Below are 24609 nucleotides of genomic sequence, written 5' to 3'. Positions count from 1 at the left end.
GTATAACTTTCGGATTTCATTCAGACACCTGTACATCTCGACTTTTTCACACTCCCGCTTTTCCATTTCTCTCTTTTTCCTGCAGAAAAGACATTTCTCCTCTCTGCTTTTCTCCCGATACCTCTCTCGTGTGCTACGCGTTGTTACTGATTGTAAGGTAGCTCTATATGCGGCATTTTTCTCTTCGGTAGCAGCACGACACTCCTGGTCATACCATAAATTCCTTGGTGGAGGTCTCTGGTATCCAAGTATGGATTTTGCGGCTGTTTGCATGGAGTGGGCAATGCTTTGCCATTGCGCTGATATGTTATCGGGATGAGGAGTGATTTGATTAAGCAATTGGTCTAGTTGAGTGGAATATGCTGAATGTAGAGTAGCCCTATGTGCCGCATTTTTCTCTTCGGTAGCAACACGTCACTTCATACCATGCGTTCCTTGGTGGAGGTCTCTGGTATCCAAGTATGGATTTTGCGGTTGTTTGCAAGGAGTGCTGATACGTTATCAGGACGAGAAGTGCTTTGATTAAGTAATTGGGCCAGTTGAGTGGAATATGCTGTGGCTATCTGTTGTGGTTGCAGCTTACATCCTACTTTATTTGCTACGTCTAATCTGGAACGTACCTATGCTGCAAGAAGGAGGTGATCCGAGTCTATGTTTGCTACTCGGAACGCTGGATGAATGTCTTCCATCTATCGCAACTTGACCAATTTGATTTCTTGTTCTTGGATGTGGAGACAGCCAGCCTTTAAATGTTTAATTACATCTGCCTGGGGGTTAACTTCACCTTCTCTATAAAGAGTGTCAACATTCCATTTGTAGATCATGGACCTGAAAACGTTTGCGGTGGTCGCCAACTTTAGAGGGGTTTCTAACATCGCTCTTTGGGATGGCTTTTGTTTTGTGGATTCGCATCATTACACCTAGATTACATATGCGTGCTTTTCTTACTCCAACCACGAACATCCTAAAAGGACAACTGCAATCATTTCACTTTTCAATGAGCGTAGACCCGTTCTATATTTAGGGATAGTGAACCTCCCCTTCTTAACGCCAAACCCGAAGTTCGTGTCAAACTTTGAAGAACAAAATTCCGCAGTATTCAAGGGTTTAACCACATCTAAAAATAAATCATCATCCACATTACAGAATTTTCGTTACACTGTGCGGATTACTGTGCACAATGTAAGGCGATATTTATTTCTTCTTATTTCTCATTTTTTTTTTGTTATGGGCAAACAACATTTGTCGCATGTGTGCAAGAGACAGACCCAGGCTAGGCCATAACAACCAGCCAGCCTGCTTGCTAGAAAAGCAGGCAGGCAGGCAGAACACACAATACACGCACATAAATCATCAGAAATTTAATCATCGTCAGCGTGTAGCATTATTGTCATCGACGACGATGAAATTGAGCTATGAGAGTGAGTGGCTGTGTGTGTGACCCTCATTGTGATGAAGATCTTTTGAAGGATTTTGTGAAGAAGATTGCCTTTGGCATACGAGCTCTGAGGGTAAAATAGACGTAACAGTGGAGGAAAGACTGACACTAATATCAGGCAAATGAATTCAACGAATAAAACGAAAAATGTTTTCATAAAAATATTTGGAGTTTCTTTTTATTTTTTCTCTTCTTTTTTTTCATTTTCATTACAACTATAAAGTCTTTAGTTTGAAATTATTTACATAATTCTATACATTTTATACAGAGTATTTTCTAAGAAGTAGGATACTTAAATGCTATTGTGTCTTTTCTGTACAAACTATAATACTTTGTGTTGTGTTTTAAGCAATGCATCGCCATACAACGCTCATTAATAATGTGATAAAAAATATTTAAAAGTGATAAAAACAAAAGGGTCTTTAATGCTACAGCAAGAGAGGGGTGATGGGGAAGTGAATTCTTCCACCACCACCACCGCCTAAAAAAACAAAACAAGCCAACGCAATAAAAACAATCAGTTTTAGTGAGCGTAAACTGCGAACTTAAGACTAAGACGACATTAAAATAAATAACACTTAAAAATAAACTTGTCGTAAAACTAGTAGAGTGGGTGATTTAAGGAAACGTACACAATTTGTTATTTTTTTATAATTTTAAAATTTTTTAAGGAATTTGATTCCTTGGCTTTGTAAGACAGTCATATAATCTACTCCAGCTGGTAAGGATTTACTTTGATTTTGTCGCCAGTTGTTCCTTTGCACTGGCACCATGATTAGCTGCCGAGGTTGAGGGACTATGTGGCGCGTTGGATAATGATTTGGGACTAGAGGCTGATTTAGGCATTTGTTTGGTGGTGGCATCACATGGCTTAGTGTTGTCGCCAGCTACAGGTTTTTGCATTTCCATGCTGCTCTTCAACTTTTGCATGTACTCTGTGAAGGCATCATTGCCCGCCCTTTGCATGCGTGATAGCTGATCCATGATGTAGGCTTGTTGGTAGTTGTACATGGCGGGATTAAACTGACCCAATTGGGCAGCAGCGGCGGCATTTGCAGCATAGGGATAGAACATGTTTGATTGATTGGCCACGGCTGCTTGGACCTGAGCTCTGAGTAAATTTTCTTTAAGAAATTTACTCAATTCATTTTGATTGGCCGCAGCAGCTGCAGCCCCCAAATGTGGTGGCAACATGCCCTGCATGGGATGTGGCATAACAGGTGGCAATGTTGGCATGCCATTGTTGTTTTGTGAAGGACTCAGTTTATTCGCAGCAGCTGCCACTGCAGCAGCCTGTGCTTGGGCTTGTGCCTGATTTGTTTTCTGTGCTCGATTGCCTTGTGGGGATTTAGCTGGAGCTTTAATTTGAGATTTATTTGTTGGCGATTGTTGGGGAGGTTTCAAATTAGTCATGGTTTGTTGATGTGCTGTTGGCAGTGCCGACAAATGTGGCTGTTGTTGCTGACTGACAGGAGATTTTTTGCTTGGTTGTACCTTTTTGTTGGAATGTATTTTGACATTGACACCATTTGGTGATGAATATGTGCCAATGACTTTGCCATTTTGATTGTTGGTGGGTAGATTCACCTCTGGCGTAGTTGGAGCAGCAATTTGTCTGGGCAATATGTGTCTGAACTTTTTACCAGTACCATCTCCGTTTGGAGATTTGGGAGATTTTTGGTCACTTGGACTTGTGTTTGGGCGTTTTTCAGGGCTGGGAGAGGCTTTCTTGTCCAAAGCTGCTACCGGCGATTTGGTACTTGTGGGTGGGGTGGTAGGTTTGTTGCTAGCAACAGGTTTGTTCATGCCATTATTTTTGCCCATATTCATGTTTGTCGCAGCCATAGGTTTGTTATTTGATGAGTGGTTTGTAGATTGATTCACCCCAACAGGAGGTTTCTGCATATTCGCTAGTGGAAGGGGTGGAGGAAGCAACTTGGGTTGTGACGTTGTGGTGTTCAATGGTGGTGTGGCTCCACGCTTTACGGGTGGATTGGGAAACAATGAATTGGCGGAAGCAGGTGGCGACGATCTTTTATTTTCGCTGTTGTCGCTTGTCTGTTCGGGCAACTTTAAAATTTCAATATAGTTGTTGACAGGACTTTTGTGTTTTTGAGCTGATCCGTTCGACGAAGGATCACCGTCCTCACGAGTGATTGTTATCGACAACGATGATGGGATGTTAATATTGCAGGATGTCAGCAAGGACTTGACCTTCAACTGTTTCTCTGGAGGGTCTTCACTCGGACTTGGGCTACGTGCGAAAGGATAAACACGCTTCGGGGCCTGATTTTCCGCCCTGTTCGATGTTGTATTGGAATTGCTGTTATTTCCATTATTTGCCGCTGTAGATGTGTTGTTGCTGCTGCTTTCATTTTTCTTGACTGGAGGACTGGGGAACAAGCTAGACATTTGACTGTTGTTGCCCAAAACACTTTGCAGGTACGAATTGTTAGCATTTGTAGGCTTTGGTGTGTATTTGTAGGTAGGCATGGTCGGTATATTGTAATTGGGTACATATTGTGGTGAGCTGGGTGAGTAGATGGGAGAGTTTGGTGTGTACATGGGAGTACGGCAACCCGGTGGCACTTCATTGCCTTTCGATTTGGAGGCATTAAATAGAGCCAAATTTAAATAACTATTATTTTTGTTAGAGCTTGTCTTGCCAGAGTTGCTGGTATTACGACTTGGAGCAGGAGCTTTTGCTGGAGGTGCAGCCATTGGTGGTGGTCCCATAAGTGAAGAGTTGTTTGCATCTGCCTTTGGACCATACACTTTGGAGGAGACTGGTTCATTGGGTATGCTTTTAATTTCAGTACCGGCATCCTTAAGAATCTTGTTAACATCCGTGGGGATGTTGGCAAAGGGATTTGGACGAGCGGCTTTGGGTAAAATTGGCTGATATCTCTTGGCAATGGGTGTACGGCTGCCGGGAGCTGCCAATTGTACATTATTGTGCATTGGATGTGGAGTCAACGACCCTGGTGGAGCTGCTGATATTTTATTCTGGGCCGGCTTGTTGGGTTTCTTAATCAGCGAAGGTGGTTTCATTACAGTTAGAGGTGCTGGCGGTGGCATCATTGGTTTCTTGCTTTCACTAGCATTGGCGGCTGTTACATTATCAGTCGCCTTTGAAGTGTTATTGGCGGGAATGGGTGGCAACTTAATTTTAAAGTCCTCGGTAGCCAAGGGAGGTGATAATTTAGGCTTCTTAATGACAGCTTTCAGGGGTTCCTTACTCTTACGTTTCGATGAAGATGATGAAGTTGACGATGATGATGATTGTTCTTTGGCAGGAGCTTTGGGAACCAAGGAAAGAGTTACATTCTTGGAGATATTCTTTACTTGTTCTTGATGAGGCTTTTCGGAAGCCTTTATGCTTTTGGTAGGGGTAAGAGCAAAGGATTTTAAAAATTCTGATTTTTGCTCTTCCTCAGGCTTTTCGGTAGGACTTGCGGGGGCTGGTGTGGCGGGTGAACTGAGCTTGGCCAGGGGACTAATACGCTCGGCTTTTATTGTTAGGGGCGGTACGGTGAGGGGGCTTGGAGTTTTACTCTTACGATCACTGTGAGGTGAAGATTTGGGAGAAGATTTAGGACTGCCATCCTTCTCCTTCTTTGATTTCGTAACCTTCCATTCCTTTTCAGGACGCACCGGTTTCACAATTTCCTTGCGTTCAGGATCAGACATGTTGATTATGGTAACGGAATTTTGCTTAGAGAGGTCAATTTTTAACTTAATATTCTCTACCTTCCGTTCATCCTTGGGCACGGCTGAGGTAGAAGGTGAGGTTTTGTGCGATTCTTTTTGTTTTTCTTTTAAGGCTTTGGCAGCACTTTTGGAATCACTTGACTTCTCCTTGGCCGCCTTATTGACAATTGTAATTTTGAGTTTATCAGTTAGGCTGGATTCTTGGGAACTAATGGAGGGACTTTGGGGTTGTACAATTTCAAACTGTTTGGGTTCTTCTTCGACTTTCGCAATAGGTGGTGTTTCTGTGGTCGAAGATACTTCTGCTTCATTTTCTTGTTTAATTTCTTCTGGTTCCAATATTTTCGTATCAGCCACAGCAGCCTTAATGGAAGGTGTAGGTTCGTGTACAATACACATAGCTTGGGAAAGCAATTTGCTGGTGGTCTCCTCTTCGGGCAAGGGCACTTCTTTCTTTGTTTGAGGTACAAGATTTTTCTTCACACGTATCACGGGTTTGAGCGACTGTTTAACACGGAAATAAAAACGCATGGGAGCATCACGTTTCCATGTGTAGATATAGGCCACATCCATGAGCGTGTAATGATCCAGGAGTATTATTGTCTTGACTTTGTACATAATGTCAATGGTAAAGCGATTCGAATTGATTTCAAATTTACCATAGACCAATTTCTTTAAATGGGCCACGGTACACATGGCAGGACATTTGAGATAACGGGGTTTTAATAATTCCATATATTCTGGGCTGGAATGGCTTAGCTCTCTGTAAGGAAACGAAGAAAAGAAACAAAGATAAGGCAATTAGTAAGATTGTATGTGGTATTGTTAGGGAAATAAATCGTGAAAAGGAGATTATCAATTCATTTATACTTACTCTGTGTCTGCATATTCCAATGAGATTGACATATAGTCCGAGGGACTAAAAATTAAATGTTCTGTATCGTCACCCCTTTGTTCAGGTGAGGCTAAGGCGGCTTCTTCGGGACGATCCTTATAAAAGGCTCTTTTACGCATTAATTCCTTTTCATATAGACCGGGCACAAGTTTATAAACAATAGCCTGCAATGTTGTATCTGGCCTGAAAGTGACACGAGTGAAGAAAAAGAACAAAAAGAGAAATTATTAAACAGTCCATGCGAAAAAGGTTTTGCCATTTGTCATTGTTGATTTTCCCAAAGATTATTGCCAATGTTATTTTCACGGGAAAATGGAAGCAAAAAGCAATTGAGGGTTTAAGAAACATCCATAGGAGGACTATGCTAAACAGGTAACAGCATGACATTGTCGCCAATGAATTAAGAAAAGCCAATATCATTTATAACTGCGGAGGAATAATAAGCAGAAGTACTAATGAACAAAGCTGGAATTATGATAGTCCGTCCGTCCCGTCCTTCACAAAATAATAATACAGTTTGGGTCGCCTTGTGTGTGCGTTGTAGTCAACCTATGGCTCACTCTCAATGTTTAGAGGGATAGATGTTTAAGCGGACAGACATACAGACCTTGTGGTGTGCAATGAAATGTTGACGCAGATGTTTTCATTATAAGGCTCATTACTTCTTGGAGAAAATTCAGGGTGTTTGCATTCCTCCACAACAGCAACAACAATGCTCTTTGAAAATGTACAAAGAAAAGAAAACTATCACTCTGTCGTCGTAGCCGTCTTCATCGTCGTACATAATACAATTCATAGTTGAGTGTCTGTCAGTCATGGCTGAGTTTGTTGTTATTGTTGTTGCTTATGCTGTTTGAAATGTTCCTGCTGTCTGGTTTCATACCATTTTAATGAATATTGTCTTGTTGTTGTTTTGTTGGTGTAATGTCTGTCTTTAAGAATACTACTTTACTAACACCATTCTGAGAATTTCATTTCTTAAATTATATAATTCCAACTGCATAAAGGAGGGCTAGGGAAAATATAGCGTTGAAAATTGCCGTCGGCAATTTAACTTTGGCGCTATATGACATGACATAATTGTGTGGAGTATTGTCGACATTTTTGTATATACAGGGTGTCCCAAAATAGATGGTTACAAATAAAATGCATATTGTGAATGTACATAATAACATAAACATAATTTGGAGCATTGTTTTTCTTTTGTCGGCTCACTTAAATTTGAACCATTCATTCTGACACACCCTGTATACTACAGTTGCATTTGCATACTTACTTTATGTTTGGTTTTGCCGTATTAATCATCATTTCACAACGTGGACAATATTGTTCCGTGCGTAAATGTTTTATTAAGCAACTGTGACAAACTGTAAAGAATAAAAATAACAGGAAAAGAAAAATTATTATTAATTTCACCATGGAAATATTTGATTAAAATAAAATGCAATCTTTAAATAACTTGGGGACAAGAGTGCTAAGCTTGGAATGATTTTTGCAAAATATCTTGTATGCGTGTTAATTAGATTGGAGGAGAGAGTAGATGAATTGGCATGTAAATAAATACAGTGTAATCTCGATAATCAGAGCACCACATGAATCGGCGGAGTCCGAATTACTTAACAGTAAGAAAAATTAATTCTAATTAATTTCTATGATTAAGTCGCTCGAGGTAGGCGTATAATAATACATTTTTTAAATTGTAATTTCTTAAACCGAACATTTGAATGAAATATATAGGAAAAAAGTGCTCTAGGTGTAAAAAATAATCTATTTTAGTATCCGGATTACCACATTGTCCGTATTATCGAAATTTATATTTTGTATATCTGTTGACATTATCCCAGATTAGAATCCAATTAATACAAGAAGTAAAACAGATAATGTAAACAACCTTATTAAACCCAATTTCCATAGGTTATGTCTTTTATTCAAACTGAATGCCCTTACAAAGATTTCGAAGGGTTGTTTCATGAATTCAAGTATCCCAAAGCATTCACAAAGTTATCAAGATTTTGATAAGAATCTCAAAAAAAATTATTTTCAAATCATCTGCGTGTTGCAAACAACTTCTTTAAGGGTTGCATTCGTCAAAGAGTACCCTTCCTGTCATTATTTAAAGATTGCAAAATAAGAACAAAATGAGGCCAAGGTTCTTGCTAGTGGTGTTCAGGGATATTACCTTGGCCTTGAATACCAACAACAACACTACAAACAAGCGAAAAAAAGTAAATATACTTACATGAGTGCAAACATTCCACAATAGTGGTGGCATCTATCAGATAGCCAAAACATAAGCTGCAGATGATGTGAGGATTCATGGAACTTAAAAGTATGGGTCGGTGTTTCATGGCCGATAGTTGTAGATCGTTGGCCTCACCTTCACAATTATCGCTGGTGTTTTCCATTTCGGTCTTTATCACCGTATCACAATTTTCATTCTTAACACTACTTAATGCCGATGATGATGAGCTGCTGCTGTGCTCTGAAGTGGTACTGGCCGCGCTGCTGCTGTCGCATTGTTGCAAAGTTATGTTCGCCTCAGCAGAAATGCAGCTGTTTGCAATTGTGTTAGTGGATGTTGCCATTTTTAATTTATTTGCTTCTACATTTGCAGTGGCTGTCGTCGTCGTCGATGATGCTGTGGCAACAGCCGTCGCATTTATGTGGCCACTGCCATTCGTTGCTTGTGCCATTTGTCTGTAGGATGTATTAGAATTTGCCATGTTGACTGTATTAGTGTCGATGGTTGTTGTTCTTGTTGCAGATGTGGATGATGCTGCTACTGCTGCCGTTAATGCTGTATTGGCCACAGGTAGCGGTACCGGGGACATAATTCTGTGTCACAGTTTTTGTTTCGTTTGCGTTTTTTTCGCAACGTAATTTGATATTTTAAAACTGTAAATTTGTTGAGGTTTCAAATAAAAATAAAATGTTATGTTAGATTTATGGTAATCACAAAAGGGAAGAAAGGATAAAATGTGGGAAAGAGGGAAAACGAGAAGAACCGAAGGTGGTAATGAGCATTTCAAGTAATTTCGGTTTAAATTAAACATAAAATACAAAAATTTACATTAGAAGGGAGTTGGGTAAAAACGAAAAGCAAATACAACACAATTTGGGGAGGAAAATGTTTTAAGGTTCCCAATAACTAAATCAGTGTGGCTATTTAATCGGTTTTTTATGACGAAAATAAATGTGGCAGGATAACTTTTACATAGAATCAAGAAAGAGAAGCATGGAATATGCAATGCCTACAAATCAAACAGGTAGAAATGTGAACTCGAACAGAACGGATTTAGAAGTTGTGGAAACCAGATGTAGAAATTATATTTAGCGGATCTTTACCTATAAATTGGGTAAGTACTTTGGGAAAGTACCTTCTCATTTCATTTATGCATTCCTTTTCATATGTCTTTCTATATGCCATTTCTACTAAAAATTATAAAATTTTGAAATACTAGCGGTTTATTTTGGAATATGTTGTGTGGGTATTGAGTAAGAAATTCCCAATCCTTGTGTTGATCTAAATATGTAATTTTAAGTATTTCAAATTCTATTTTATAAGTACTTTATTATTTGTTAATGAAAAATCCTCATAAACAATACTTTATCAATTATAATAAACAAAATTCCTGCGAATCGGGTTTTGAATTTGAAGTTTTGGTCCTTCGTTTGTCTCACTACTATAAGTAGACACTTTTATTATTGTTTGTCAACATACAGATAAGGGAAACTCTAAAAACACAATCAAAATTGTCCTTTTTGGCGCTTTTTTCTTTTTGCAAAGTATTGACATTACTTACAAAGAGCGCGCCTTTATTATTGTTTTTGGTTGCATTGTGCTGGAAATGTTTGCGGCGTTTTTCATTTTCATAAACAACAGCATAGTTTGTGTGTGAGTAAATTCGAGACGAAAGAGAATATAAGACGGAGGAGAAGAAAGACAACAATGATAGTCAACAGAGAAGAAGAGGAAAGAGGAAAAAGCAGAAAACAGAATTTATGTTTGTTTAGTTGTTTGAAACGAGCGTTTTGGGTATTTGAAATTTTGTTTTTGGATTTTCTGTAACAGATAAACAACAGCGCCGCTACAGCTGGAGTTTTAATTTGTTTTCTACGTTACCAAAATAACAAAAAGGAAAGCCATTAGGGCAAAATTGAGTGAGCGCGTTTGTGTGTGTGTGGCTATATAAATTGGATTTTATTATGGAGTGGAGTGGTGGTGGAAACAACGAAAAAGAAGAAAAACCCCAAAAAGAAGTAAAATAAGTTTTGAAATGCCCAGTAAAAGAAAGGGAAATCTTAAAAATGATAGGAAAATTTGTGAGAAAAATCGGTTTTAATAAAAAAATGTTAAACTTACCATTAATTAATAAAGTTTATAATCCACATGTGTGTTAATTGTAAAATAATCCAAATAGTAATCCATTTTATGGGGAGTTGTGCTTTGTTAACGAGGGTAAGTAATCCAAAAATTGTTGTGAATAATAGGGTAATCCAAATAATCCAGTGGGGGTAATTGTGATTTGGGAATTGAATGTTGAATTCAGTTTTCTTTAAACTTTCACAAAAACTTTTCTTTTTTGCTTTTGTTGTATAAAAATATGTGTTTTATTTTTCTTCTTTCTTTATTCCATTTCGTTTTGTGTAATGATGATGAACAAACAAAAACGTTTTCGTTTTTCTTTAGCTTGTATTTTAATCTTCTTTTTTGTGTGTATGCTATTTGTATTTTACTTTACACACCACCACCACTGTGGCCAGTCTCACTCACACATTTACAATACTCGACTTGCATACAACGCATTTATTTAGTTATCATGCATTCCGTTTTCAATGGTGATTATTTTTGTCTCTCTACTACACTTTTTATTGTATCTTTTAATATCTCAAGCAGGCTGGCTTTATGTGAAATATTTCCACCACTTCTCACACACGACGATTAAATTAAATTGGCTTAAAATTTTTTTTTTTTAATTTCTGGGAAATTTGTTTTTAAATCTTTTTATTTAATAATTTTTCAAATTTAATTATTTTTATCACTTTTAGTATTTTTTATTAATTATTTTATATTTACTTAATAACTGTTTACTTTATTAGTTTTCACAAACAATTCTTTAGCGTTTTCCCGTTTACGTCTTTACTGCTCAACGTTCCGCGTTGAAATGTTGTCGAAATCGTAATGTGACGCTTTGCCTTAGCATATGCTGCTCACTTTTCCCTTGTACATAAGCATCGGCTTATATACCTGCTTATGTGTTGGCTTAGCGTCGTATACAAACTCATAAACGAATATGTGCTGCTCGCTTGCTGGCGTTTAGGTAGCAGAAAATAACTCAGAGTTGTTGGAGTTATTGACTTTTTTGATGATAATTCAGTATAGCTATCTCTTTTGCTCTTTACGGAAATAGATAAATCTATCTCTTTCACACTTTATGCCAGTGTTGCACTCTCATTTGCTATATAACGCGTTTTCACTCATTTATTCTCACTCACTCAATATATAGTTTCTCTCTTTCTCTTATTTTGGTGGTGTTTTTTTCTTTACGGATAGAGCGGCGTCGTTATGTACATCCACTATGAAGGCGCCAGTTGTGTTGTTGATTGTTTAATTTTATGCTGTTCTGTTTATCCTTGTTTTGTGTGTATGTATTGGGGTGTTTATCTCGGTGTTGAAATTCAGTTGGATGATGCGCTTATGTTTTCTTCACACGAACCGTTTGTAAGCGTTGTTGATTTGATACTAAAAGGTCGTTTCACTTTGTAGCTGATATTTGGTCATAAAACTCAGTACTCTGCCGCACTCAATAGGTTGTTTTTTCTGTTATGTCTATGTAAGACTCTCGCTCTGCCTGCATGAGCTGCTATAAGTTTATGTTTATACTTCATATACTTTTTAGGTTGTACGTATGTATATGATGTTCGTTGTTAGTTGATTTCCATATGTAGTTGTTGTATGGATTTTGCTTTTGTGCCAAAGACAGCTGCATAGTGTCGATTAAATCTTATGTAGTATTTTTGTATGCAAGTACATAAGCGTTTCTCGTCTACCCTCTCTACTGTTGGCTGGGTATATAAAAAACTGCAATTTTGTAAAACACATAAGACATGCTAGTTATTGTTCGTTATTCCCTTTTCAGGGGGATTAGTCACGATTGGAGTAGGTAGGTAGAGAGGGAAGATGTTGAAACAACAAGGTACACAACTGAATGTGGAATAATGTAGTACATAGGAATATTTTTATGAAATGATGTGTACATGTACATATGTATGTATGTATATATTTAATTTACATAAGTCTAAATTACATTCGTCCCTTCCACCCGGATTGTTAATCTTTGAATCCTCGACGGCAAATAATATCTACTATGTAAATAGATATATACGAATGTACATACATATGTATGTATACACATACTTTTTAGACAACCTAGCGTATTGGTACATTACAAACTTAAATTGAAGATAGGAAATTTTGTAAAAGTAGTCAACATTATTTTGAGTGGTTTCAATACCGATGAAAGATAGAATGTTGTCTTCATGGTATTTCGAACCAACTATTAGCTGTTTGTAAGGCGGACATGTAAAAGATATTAGAACATATTGGGATATCCCCAACATCTTAGCGCTACAACTGGATGCCAACAGCATTGATAAATGCTCTTTCCATAACCTGAGCACGAAATCTGCAGCAGTTTACCCGTTCACCTTGTTCTTCTCAACAGCAGGATGTGCCTGTACCTAAGCCACAGCCAAATTTCGCTTATTGGTATATTTTTCTGACTCCTGGGCATACCGATTTGTATCTTTCATGGACGGTGCTCTTGAAACAACTTTAAATGAAAACCGTTTACACCTGGGATGTTTTTGCGGATTCTGAAACTACAATATTCATATATGAAAAAAATCAAAAAACAACAAAAAATCGCTGGAGAGATTTTTAAAAAATCTCGGTCAATGTTCACATTTTTAGTCCTATCGAAATGGGACTAGAGAAAATATTATGGCTGTGAAAATTCTCTACAAGATTGTCCTTTATAATATTTTCGTATGTTTTACCATTTCTGAGATATAGAATTTCAAATTGGGACAATGCACTGACTGTATCGCCTCCTTATGAAAATGAAAACCGCTTACACCTGGGATGTTTTTGCGGATTTTGAAACAACAATGTTCATAGATGAGAAAAATCCAAAAACAACAAAAAATCGCTGGAGAGATTTTTAAAATATCGCGGCCAATATTCACATTTTTAGGTTTTTAGGATTTTGCTTGAAAATCGCAAGTTCTATCGAAATGGAGCTAAAGAAAATTTTGAAGCTGTGAAAATTCCCTAGAGGATTGACCATTATGATTTGTTCCTAGGTATTACCATTTTTGAGATATAGAAATTCAGGTCATATTTTTAGGTTTTTTTTGTTAGGTTTTTACGATTTGGTTGAAAACGGTAAGTCTTATCGAAATGGGACTAGAGAAAATCTTATAGCAGTGAAAATTCTCTACACTACTTTCGTAATTCTTTCCTAGTTTGTACCATTTTTGAGATATATAAGTTTAAGTTGGGAAATTGCAGCCATAACATTGTTTTATAAAGTCAGTCAGTGAATTGTCCCAATTTTAACTTCTATATCTCAAAAATGATAGAACCTACGAAAATATCATAATGGACAAACATGTAGAGAATTTTCACTGCTACAACATTTTCTTTAGTTCCACTTTGATAGGGATAGCGATTTCCCAGCAAAATCGTGAAAACCTAAAAAACCCTAAAAATGTGAACTTTCACTGCGATTTATTAAAAAAGCGCTCAGGTGATTTTTTTTTGTTTTTTGATTTTTCTCATCTGTGAACATTTTAGTTTCAGAACCCACAAAAACTTCACAGGTGTAAGCTCGAGATACTTAAATTTGGCGTTGCTAACAGCCTAGGTATCGACCCTCAGGTCTATAAACCTCATTCCGTTGTCAGATGTTTCATTGTGTAAACTAAACGGCTCGATAGTTGGCCCAAAGATTAGGATAGAATAAGTTTAATGCCATGGATACGGCCGGATATAGGTCATACATATGTTTTTCTAAGCTTTCATAAAGTATAGCTCTGCTCGTCCTTGACTTCGATCGGGGATGGGACACAGATAACAATGATGTTGAAAATTTCAATCCATATTGTAGCTATTCTTCAGTCCACCGGGTGAAGGTGGAGATCCAGTGTTTTATTTATACTACTAACTACAACCCCGCATAACATTGGTGGCATTGTCCTTTGCAAATGTGTCAGTGCAGATTGTCAGATTATAGTCGTAGAACATACTCACATCAGATTTGTACTCAGTATGTCAGGGTTCGATTCCAAGGCCATGCAACCTCTCATTCTCAACGGTGGCAAATATACTCCTCAGCGTAATTTTGGCGACATTTCCAGAGTATTTCAGCCAAATGTAAAATATTTTGTAAAGGTGGTGTCGGAATTGGTTATACAAAGTACATAGGTCCCATATCAGAGAGCTAATATAAATCGGGTGCATTCATTGATATGGGAGAAGTCTCCCTTGTGCCTTCGGGGATGTTTGTGGCAAGATTTGTATGTATATTTCCCTTTATTTTTTTTTTTTTTTTGAATGGGTATTTAGGTACTTTTTTGCAGATAGTTTCACGGACAGTGACAAAGAGAGGAAAACGTAAAAATTACCACACAGACTTCTTATGAGCTCTCTGAACGATTTCTAATTTTTTAATGTAAGAGTGCTTTCCAAGATGGAGTGGAGTGGGTGTGTAATCGTATCCAAAGACTAATACAATTTGGACTCAAACAGTCCGGATCTGGTGGCCCCAAAAAAAAACAAACAGCTAAAAACATACCACACAGAACCAGCAACAATTAACATACGGTTCTCACAGGCTACACAAAGGGTCCACATGGACCGCGGCAGGATTGAGACAACACAAATTCTGACAAGTAGCTGGCACAACACCCGCAAGATCAAAAAATCAAAAAACTTTTTTGTTGATTTGTGCCAAACTCCTAAAAAAATAAGCAGTAACTAGCTGATTTTAAGAGCTATCAACATGAAAATTTTACACAAAAGAAACTAGAAGTCGATTTTTGACTTATGCCACCCTTTGAGTAAATGAGCGATAGTTATTTTCTAAAATTACACTGTGAACCGACATTTTGGGGCAGAGATAATTCCTATTGGGGATGAAAGCCCTTGGTGAGGACATTGAAGGAAGTGAGTTAGAAGGTCGAAATGCTCTACGAAAATAATCCTCATTCGATTTGACTGAATATTTGAAGACATGTCATCTCATAAAAAGCTAGAACAACAGTTAACAAAGATATAACACTAATTTCAGATGCCTTACAGGGTCTTTATCATGTCATAACTCGAAAGTTCGACTCACGGCGGATCTGTCCTTCGGGATTCGTAATATACATACTCACCAAGGGCTTTCACCCGCAAAAGGAATTATCTCTGCCCCAAATGTTCATCTTCATTTTGTGTCACGGTGTTATTATTTCGATGAAGCCCATTTTCGATGTTTTTGAAGGGGTAAATATCCCTTTTAGGAGCTTATGGTCTAATAAACTATACCAGTTAATTTTTTTTGTTTACAACATGCCTCATACCTGCTATTTCTCTTCATGCTTTTAAAAATGAGGTTTGGAAGTCGAACAAGAGGACCTTGCTAGAGGACTTTGCTACAATTCCCCTTTCTCTCTTACAATACATATGTAGTAGAACTTTCTAAATCGTTTTACAAGAAACAAGTACAACGACATTAAACCCCGGACCAGCAGCATCTTCACATCAAATGCAATCAAAGAAAACAAAAAACTTCTTCATAGACAACACTAAGAAGACCCTCAAAGACCAATTCCAAATAAACATAGCAACGTCAGCAATTTTTCGTATCATCATCAGTTCGTTCGTTGTCTTTGTCTTCTTCATCATCATCGCCACTTTAGTGTTTCTTCCATCATTTGCTTGAAGCGTTTGCGAAAAAATGTCATTTTTTCTGTGTCTGCTTTATATGCTGTCGGTTGTTTTTGGCTTTAAGCATTATTTTGCTCTTGTTGTTGTTATTGTTGTGTTTATTGCGTTTGCAAAACTTCTCAGATTTTTATTGCAAAAATTTTCGTTGGTGTGTTTTATTATTATTTCTACGCTTCAGTGAATTCTTTTCAATTCGTTCTTATCTTTGGTAAACTTCAAGTTGATTTTTTGGGGAAAATATTTTCAAGACTTGCAAAAAGATTTTAAATTCTTTATTTCCCCTCTACCCTTAACTCCCCAAAAAGACTGAAATTTGTAACTAAGTTTGCATTTCATTCCAAGGATTTGAAATTATGTTCATTTGGGAAAGCAATCAAAGCCCTCCTCATCCCGATAACATATCAGCGCAATGGCAAAGCATTGCCCACTCCATGCAAACAGCCGCAAAATCCATACTTGGATACCAGAGACCTCCACCAAGGAATCCATGGTATGATGAGGAGTGTCGTGCTGCCACCGAAGAGAAAAATGCGGCATATAAGGCTACTTTACAATCCGTAGCAACGCGTAGCGCACGAGAGAGATACAGGGAGAAAAGGAGAGAGGAGAAACGTCTTTTCCGCAGGAAAAAGAGAGAGATGGAAAAGCGGGAGTGTGAAAAAATCGAGATGTACAGGAGCCAGAATGAAGTCCGAAAATTCTACCAAAGAGTCAAGCATCAAACTGATGGCTTTGGTACAGGCACATCCTCCTGTAGAGACCAGCAAGGTAATTTGGTAACTGATACAGATAGTGTACTCAGGATATGGAAAGAACATTTTTCAAATCTGTTGGTATCCAATAGCAGCGAAGACGACGAAGATACCACAGTCCCAATCCCAGAAGATGGTATTGAATGTATACCGCCCAGCCAAGATGAGGTAAAGACAGCAATAAATCGGCTGAAGAATAATAAGGCAGCAGGGGCCGATGGCTTACCAGCCGAGCTGTTCAAAACCGGAGGCGACACGCTGATAAGGTGTATTCATCAGCTAGTTAGCACCATCTGGCAGGAAGAACGAGTACCCGACGATTGGAACCTGAGTATCCTGTGCCCCGTCCACAAGAAGGGAGATAAGACTGTATGCTCTAACTATAGGGGCATAAGTCTACTCCCTATTGCCTACAAGATCGTGTCAGGGATATTGTGCGAACGACTAAAGCCAATGGTCAACGAGATTATTGGACCATACCAATGCGGCTTTAGACCTGGCAAGTCCACCATTGACCAGATATTCACCCTGCGGCAAATCCTGGAGAAGACCCAAGAGATGCAGATCGACACCTACCACCTTTTTGTCGATTATAAAGCAGCCTTCGACAGTCCGCTGCGCTCAAAGGTATTCCAAGCCATGTCTGAATTTGGTATTCCCGCAAAGCTCATCCGGCTTTGTAAAATGACTTTAACTGACACGAGGTCCTCAGTTAAAATAGGAAAGAACCTCTCCGAAGATTTTGGTACCAAAAGAGGTTTCAGACAAGGAGACAGCCTTTCGTGTGACCTCTTCAACATCCTGCTAGAAAAGGTTATACGAGAGGCAAACGTCAAAAGAAGTGGCACAATCTACACCAATAGTCACATGTTACTTGCTTATGCTGATGATATAGACATCATGGGTCGATCAGTAAAAGAAGTAACTGATACCTTTATAAAGGTCGAAGGAGAATCTGCTAAAGTGGGTCTGGCGGTAAACGGTGAGAAGACCAAGTTGATGGTGTCGACGCGCAATGCGTCCATTGAGCTCGGACCGACTGTGGAAGTTGGTTCCTATAATATTGAGGTAGTAAAAGACTTCGTCTACCTCGGCACCTCCGTCAACACAACAAACGACATCAGTTGTGAAATAAAAAGAAGAATTGTATTGGCCAACAGATGCTACTTTGGATTAAGTAAGCAGTTTAAAAACAAAGCCACATCTCGTCAAACAAAAATAACGCTCTACAAAACACTGATACTACCCGTGCTGATGTATGGCTCCGAAGCCTGGGTACTTGCGCAAGCAGACATGGCAGTGCTTGGTGTGTTTGAGAGAAAAATTCTTCGAAAGATCTACGGACCAATCTGCGTTGACGGTGAATATCGACGTCGCATGAACCACGAGCTGTATCTGCTATACAACGACATCAATATTGTTAAACGTATCGAGATGCAGCGATTGCGTTGGCTAGGCCATATCAAAAGAATGAGCGATGATGAACCCGCTAAAAAGGCGTATGAATACATGCCACATGGCGGTGCACGCAGAATTGGCAGGCCAAGGAATAGATGGCGCAAACAAGTGGATGATGAGATGACAAGGCGCGGTATTCCAGAGAGCAAAGCAACAAATAGAGAGGAATGGAGATCTCTTCTTAGTTCGGCCTATAGAACAAATGTTCTGTAATGGGCCAGCTAAGTAAGTAAGTTGGGAAAGCAAAAGTACTTTTAAAAAAGTCTTCCATGGTAGCGGTATACCCCAAGTCTTCTTCTATTCCAATGATAAAATCTACATATCGTCACCTGAAATGCCCAAAGCTGTAAAAAACTTTATAAAATGAATATATATATATATATATAGAATATATATGTTATGAGGTCGCCCATTTTGGGTATTATCAATCATGTACGAATGGGAGTAAGTAACGAAACCAAAACCGCGGAAGCGATGGGTTTTCGGATACTTCTTTACACCAATATCTGCAAAGTTACCCCATTTTCCGAAATGACATTTCTTCAAGAGGATCGTTATTTTTTGATACCTTTGTCCAAAAAGGGTGACTCCAAGAATGCTGCAGACTACAGAGGATTATCACTCATGGATATAGCATAAAAATTGCAATATGTAGTATCTTACTAAACCGCATTAATCACTGGCTAACACGGAAAAAAGTTTTATACCCCGGTTACAGTTAACCGGATTAACCCAGTGGGTTTGGATTTCAATTGTCAATGTCAATTCCATAGCGCAAATCCTCTCTAAGTGGATTAACCCGCAAAAAACTCTAGTGTAAGGTACTATTAAATGAATTTCAAGCTGGCTTTAGGAAAGATTGTTGCACGGTCGACAACATATTTAACCTTACCAATGCAATCGCCCTCCATAATAATATAATTGTTCCACAAACATCCCTAAAGGGACAAGGGAGACTTCTCTCACGTCAATGAGTGCACCCCGATTCATATTAGCTCAATGACATGGGACCTACTGTTTATTGCCGAGTCCGAACGGCGTGTCCTAAGGACACCACTTGTAGAGAAGTTTTACATGGCTGAAATACTCAGGAAATGTCGCCAACATTACTGAGGGGTATTTTGCCACCGCTCAAAAATGTTTGATGTTGCCTGGCCGGGGAATCGAACCCACGACCTTCAGCGTGCAAGGCGAGCATGCATACCATTGCACCACGGTGGCACCCTCCATAGATTCACTAATAAACACACTTTTGCCTTTTCTGTAGATTTCTCCCCTGCTTTTGACTTCTTCTTCTATTGGTCAGTCAACAACAATTATAATAATATCGCAAGTTATATATAAAAATACAACTAAGATTTGGGATGGAAACTATTTTTCAAAGTCGTTTTCTGTAAAAGCTGACGTGAATCAAGCCTGCAGATTAAGTCCTACATTTTTCTCGTTATATATTAATGATCTACCAGATCAGCTACCAGGTGGAATTTGTGTAGCAGATATGAATATTAAAGTACTGCTTTTCGCCGATGACACTGTCATTTTGTTTAACTCGTCTTTTGGTCTTCTTCTTCATTATTTGCGGATCCGTTTTTCGGATATAAAGCGATCATACAATAGTATATTATTACATCTTAATATGCTTTAATATTTTATATTATGAAATTATTATTTTAGCAACATGTAGCTGATTTGTTTTACGTCTGTATCCTGTCCACTCATGGATGTTACTTATCTCTCTTCTGCCTCTTGGTCGTTTTCCTTCTATGGTACTTTTAATTATTTAATTGTTTTTAATTTGTATTTATCATTCCTCATCAGGTGTCCAAGGTATGGGGTTTTTCTTGATTTGACAGTGTGTAAGAGTTGTCTGTCGAGATGCGTTCGTATTAGAATTTCTTGGTTTGGATATACCCATATTTCAAATGCTTCAATTCTTTTTGATCTGCACTTTTGATGGTCCAAGTTTCTACTGTTTGGTAAGTGTGTTTTTGTATTAACAAAAAAACGTTTCTGGCCATCTCCACTGGACGTTATGTTCCATTGATCGTTAATTAAAACACAAAGGTATATAAAAGATTTTACACGTTCGATATTTTTGTTTTTAATAATTGGTGACGTTTCACAACTTACATCTTTTCGACTTACAACCATATATTTTGTATTATTTGCATTTATTTTGAGCACATATATATTGCTTACTAGGAGTTGTTGTAGCCCAGATATACTGCTAGTAATAATTGTGGTATCATCAGCATAACGTTTGTTATTTATAATTTTAACCTGAACTCTTATTCCGAATCGTTATCCTTAAAGGGGATGGAGGATAGTATGCATCCTTGCCTGACTTCTTTTGATATGGGAATTTCGTCGGTCAGACCACCATTTACTTCAATTCTTGGCGTTTGGTTCCAGTATAAAATTTGTATGCATCTAATCTCATTTTCCTGTATTCCTATTTCCCTCAGTATATCAATTAATTTGTCGTGTTGGACGGTATCAAATGCGTTTTCATACTTGATGAAACATATAAAAACATCTTTTTGGACTTCCCGGTCTTTGAACTTCTGTACCAGTACTTGAAGGGATAATAGGGCTTCTCTCGTACCCATACCTTCCTTGAAGCCGAACTGTGACTCTCCCATAGCACTTTCGCATTTGGTTTACATTCTTTTGTGAATTAGTCTCAGAAAAAATTTTAATATGTGGCACATAATAAGCCTATGGTCTCAACTCTTTTTGGCATTAGATTTCTTCGGTATCGCAATGAAAGTTGATTTCAACCAATCGTTTGGATATTGGCCAGTATCATACACATGATTGAAAAGTTTTACAGATGTTGTTTTCATCTATAAGTTTTAATATTTCAGAAGTAATTTCATCAGGTCCGGTTGATTTCTTGTCTTTTAGTGATTGAATCGCATATTCTACTTCGGATTTAGTGATAGGATTTCCTGTTATAAAAGTATTTCTGATCATATCTTGATCGTTGGTCGTCAGTGAATTATTGTTCACTTTATTTTTTTGCACTGATCCTGATGTCTCGAAAATTGGCTGGTTGTTGTCATCCACTAGTACTGCTGGTGATGCCTTCCTATACACTCCTGCGGATTCTTTTAGTTTTTTTATGTAGATTATAATCGTCATGAATGTTTTGCAGATATTCAATTTCTATACATTTTTGATTTAATTGAGCATTTTTTGCAGCTCGGGTAGCCGTACGGATTTCCTTGTTGATTTCCCAGTAACGTTCGTAGTCAACGTTTTTTTTATTTCCTTCGTTCCACACGAAGCTCCATAATTTCATCGTTCAGCCATTCTTGTTGTGTTCTTCTCGTACATTTTCCAAGATCGTGTCCTTGATATTACTCCATACATTTTCTACATCGTTTGTATCGATAACTTCAAGTTTATTATCAATTTGCACCTTCACTTCATTCCTGGTTGATGGGTTATTGAGTGTCACAGTATTTATCTTTTTGGTCTACAAGAAATTATTAATTCAATGCAAATGTATTATCTTAAATGGTCCTATTGTCTTAAAATCTAAAAGTTAGCTTGTCGAAATTCAAGATAATGGTTTTCCATAAAGGTAGTAGATTATCAGCGAATCTAAAATGGTACTACGATAACCACGAAATTGAAACCGTTAATGGATATATGTACATATCTTGGGGTAGAAATCTATATATATAAAAGAGTAGTGAGGTGAGTGACTGACTGACTGATTCAACAATGCCCAGACGAAACGGCTGAAGCTAGAAACTTGAAATTTTTAGTGTGGGTTTCTGTTGGTGTGTAGGGGTGAGATAAGGCTGGATTTTTCGAAATTCGAACTGGAAGGGTACGAAAAGTACCAAAAGGTACTAAATATGGTACCCTTTGTATTACGCGAACGCGTAGAGGTAGAACTATGAAATGTGGAATGAGGGTAACTGATGAAGAGTTAGAAAGATGTACCAAAGGGTTTTTGGAAATTCGAACTACAAGGGTACGAAAAGTACTAAATGGTACTAAATTTAGTACAATTTGGATTTGTGTTAACGAATAGAGCTGGAATCCTGAAATTTAAAATTAGGGTCAATTGTGGAGAATAACAAAGAAAGGTTTTTGGAAATTCGAACTATAAGTGCACGAATAGTACTAAATGGTACTAAATTTAGTACAATTTGGATTTGGGTGAAAGGATAGAGCTGGAATACAAACATTTGGAATGAGGGTCACTGATGAAGAGTAACAATGAAAGGCTTTTGGAAGTTCGAACTATAAGGGTACGGAAAGTACTAAATGGTACTAAATTTAGTACAATTTGGATTTGTGTGAATTTATAGAGCTGGAATACAAACATTTGGAATGAGGGTCACTGATGAAGAGTAACAATGAAAGGTTTTTGGAAATTTGAACTATGTATAAGGATACGAAAAGTACTAAGTGGTACTAAATTTAGTACAATCTTGATATGGGTGAACGGATTGATCTGGAATACAAACCTTTGGAATGAGGATCACTCATGAAGAGTAACAATGAAAGGTTTTTGTAAATTCGAACTATAAGGGTACGAAAAGTACTAAATGGTACTAAATTTAGTACAATTTGGATTTGGGTGAATGGATAGAGCTGGAATCCTGAAATTTGAAATTAGGGTCACTGGTGGAGAGTAACAAAGAAAGGTTTTTGGAAATTCGAACTATAAGTGCACGAAAAGTACTAAATGGTACTAAATGTAGTACAATTCCCACATTTGCATTTGAAAAACGATAAGTTCTAGGACAGAGAAGCCATTATATAGTCGATACGTCCGAAGATTTGCTTTACCACCAATGAAACCAGGTAACGTAATTTGGTGACTATGTGGGTTCGACTCCTTGGCTTTCCTTTTTCATTTGCAAATAATTTCCGATCATCAAGCTTAACTCTAAACGAGAAAATTAATAAAAAATCATTAAAAATGATCTTCGCCCTTACAGGCAAAATTTCAAAAACTAGTACAATTTGGATTTGGGTGAACGGATAGAGCTGGAATCCTAACATTTGGAATGAGAATCACTGATGAAGAGTAAAAATGAAAGGTTTTTGGAATTCGAACTATAAGTGTACGAAAAGTAATAAATGGTACTAAATATAGTACAACTTGGGTTTGGGTGAACGAATAGAGCTGGAATCCTGAAATTTGGAATGAGAATCACTGATGAAGAATAAAAATGAAAGGTTTCTGGAATTCGAACTATAAGAGTACGAAAAGTAATAAATGGTACTAAATTTAGTACAATTTGGGTTTGGGTGAACGAAAAGAGCTGGAATCCTGAAATTTGTAATGAAGGTCACTAATGGAGAGTAAAAAAGAAAGGTTTTTGGAAATTCGAATTAAAAGTATACGAAAAGTACTAAATATAGTACAATTTGGATATGGGTTAACGAATAGGGCCGGAATCCTGAAATTTGGATTGGGGGTCACTGATGAAGAGTAAGAAAGATGTACCAAAGGTCGAAAAGTCCTAAATGGTAATGCGTTTATTATGATTTGGATTTGCATTTGAAGAACTGGAATCCTGAAATTTGGAATTAAGATTACTGTTGGAATATAGAATTGAGATATGGAGTTAGCTTTGGAAAATCGTACTAATGTGCACGAAGCAGTACTAAATGGTACGGAATTCGGTACAATTTTTATTTGCGTGAGTGTAGGATTGAGGTAGTTTTGGTGAACGGATAGAGCTGAGATATGAAAGTACATTTTGGAAAATCGTGTACCAAAAGTGCTAAATGGTACCTTTTGGTAATTGCTATATGGTATAGAATTTTGTACAATTTGTGATTTTGTAAAGGGTAGAACTGGAATTGTGAAATTCGTTATTAGATTAGCAATTGGTGTTTAGAGTGGAGGTAGGGAGGAGGTTTTGAACATTCGTACTTATTTATACAAAAAGTACTAAATAGTACTCTTATGGGTTTCAGGGGAACATATAAAGCTGGAGAAGTGAATATGTTGAATATAAGGAAGTAATTTTTGAAACGTTTACCTATGTATACGAAGAGATGGGTAAAATGTTGGTACCAAAACCATTTTTGTATTGTGTAAGCGGTTAAGGTACTAAAGCTGGGATTATATAATTTGGAAATACGCTTTTTGTACAAAAAATACGAAATGAAAATATATTTGTTATGAAGATTACTTTAAAATTTGCGACAAAGTTCTGAGTTTGAAAAATTGTACTGAATATTGTTCCATTGATTTGATGTTAACGCCAAGGCGTTTCTAAATAATGTACTGAAATTAAGTAGTCAAACGTGAAGTATCTTTTCAAAAATGTTTTTTGTTCTGACCGCTTTGGTATGTTAATTTGAAAACGTGATCCAATGCGAC

At 37.5% G+C, this 24609-nt stretch overlaps 2 protein-coding genes and 1 long non-coding RNA gene across 4 annotated transcripts in view; 1 reads left to right on the top strand and 2 right to left on the bottom strand.

Moving 5' to 3' along the window:
- Positions 1–24609, bottom strand: part of LOC141406538 (uncharacterized) — a 376869-nt gene that overhangs the window by 45860 nt on the left and 306400 nt on the right. The window lies entirely within an intron of this gene.
- Su(z)2 (Suppressor of zeste 2) overlaps positions 1–24609 on the top strand; it is a 229376-nt gene that overhangs the window by 56765 nt on the left and 148002 nt on the right. Inside the window, exon 1 of one of the 2 annotated variants that reach the window (XM_073992157.1) lies at positions 10100–10503. The exons of the other annotated variant lie outside the window; for it this stretch is intronic. The gene's annotated coding sequence lies outside the window, so the exon portion shown is untranslated. Of the gene's footprint in view, positions 1–10099; positions 10504–24609 lie in introns of those variants that run through there. 2 annotated transcript variants of the gene reach the window in all.
- On the bottom strand, positions 1589–8875 carry Psc (Posterior sex combs). Its single transcript, XM_073992152.1, has 4 exons — positions 8284–8875; positions 7321–7411; positions 6024–6227; positions 1589–5912 (listed from the first exon to the last, which is right to left on the bottom strand). The coding sequence occupies exons 1-4, from the start codon at positions 8873–8875 to the stop codon at positions 2168–2170; spliced, it is 4632 nt and encodes a 1543-aa protein (XP_073848253.1). The 3' UTR covers positions 1589–2167.

This window comes from Musca autumnalis, unplaced genomic scaffold (genome assembly GCF_047663935.1).
Source record: "Musca autumnalis isolate F117 unplaced genomic scaffold, ASM4766393v1 scaffold_5, whole genome shotgun sequence".
Classification (NCBI taxonomy): Eukaryota; Metazoa; Arthropoda; class Insecta; order Diptera; family Muscidae; genus Musca; species Musca autumnalis.
The sequence above is the reverse complement of the archived record's forward strand: the minus strand, read 5'-3'. Positions and strand labels throughout refer to the sequence as shown.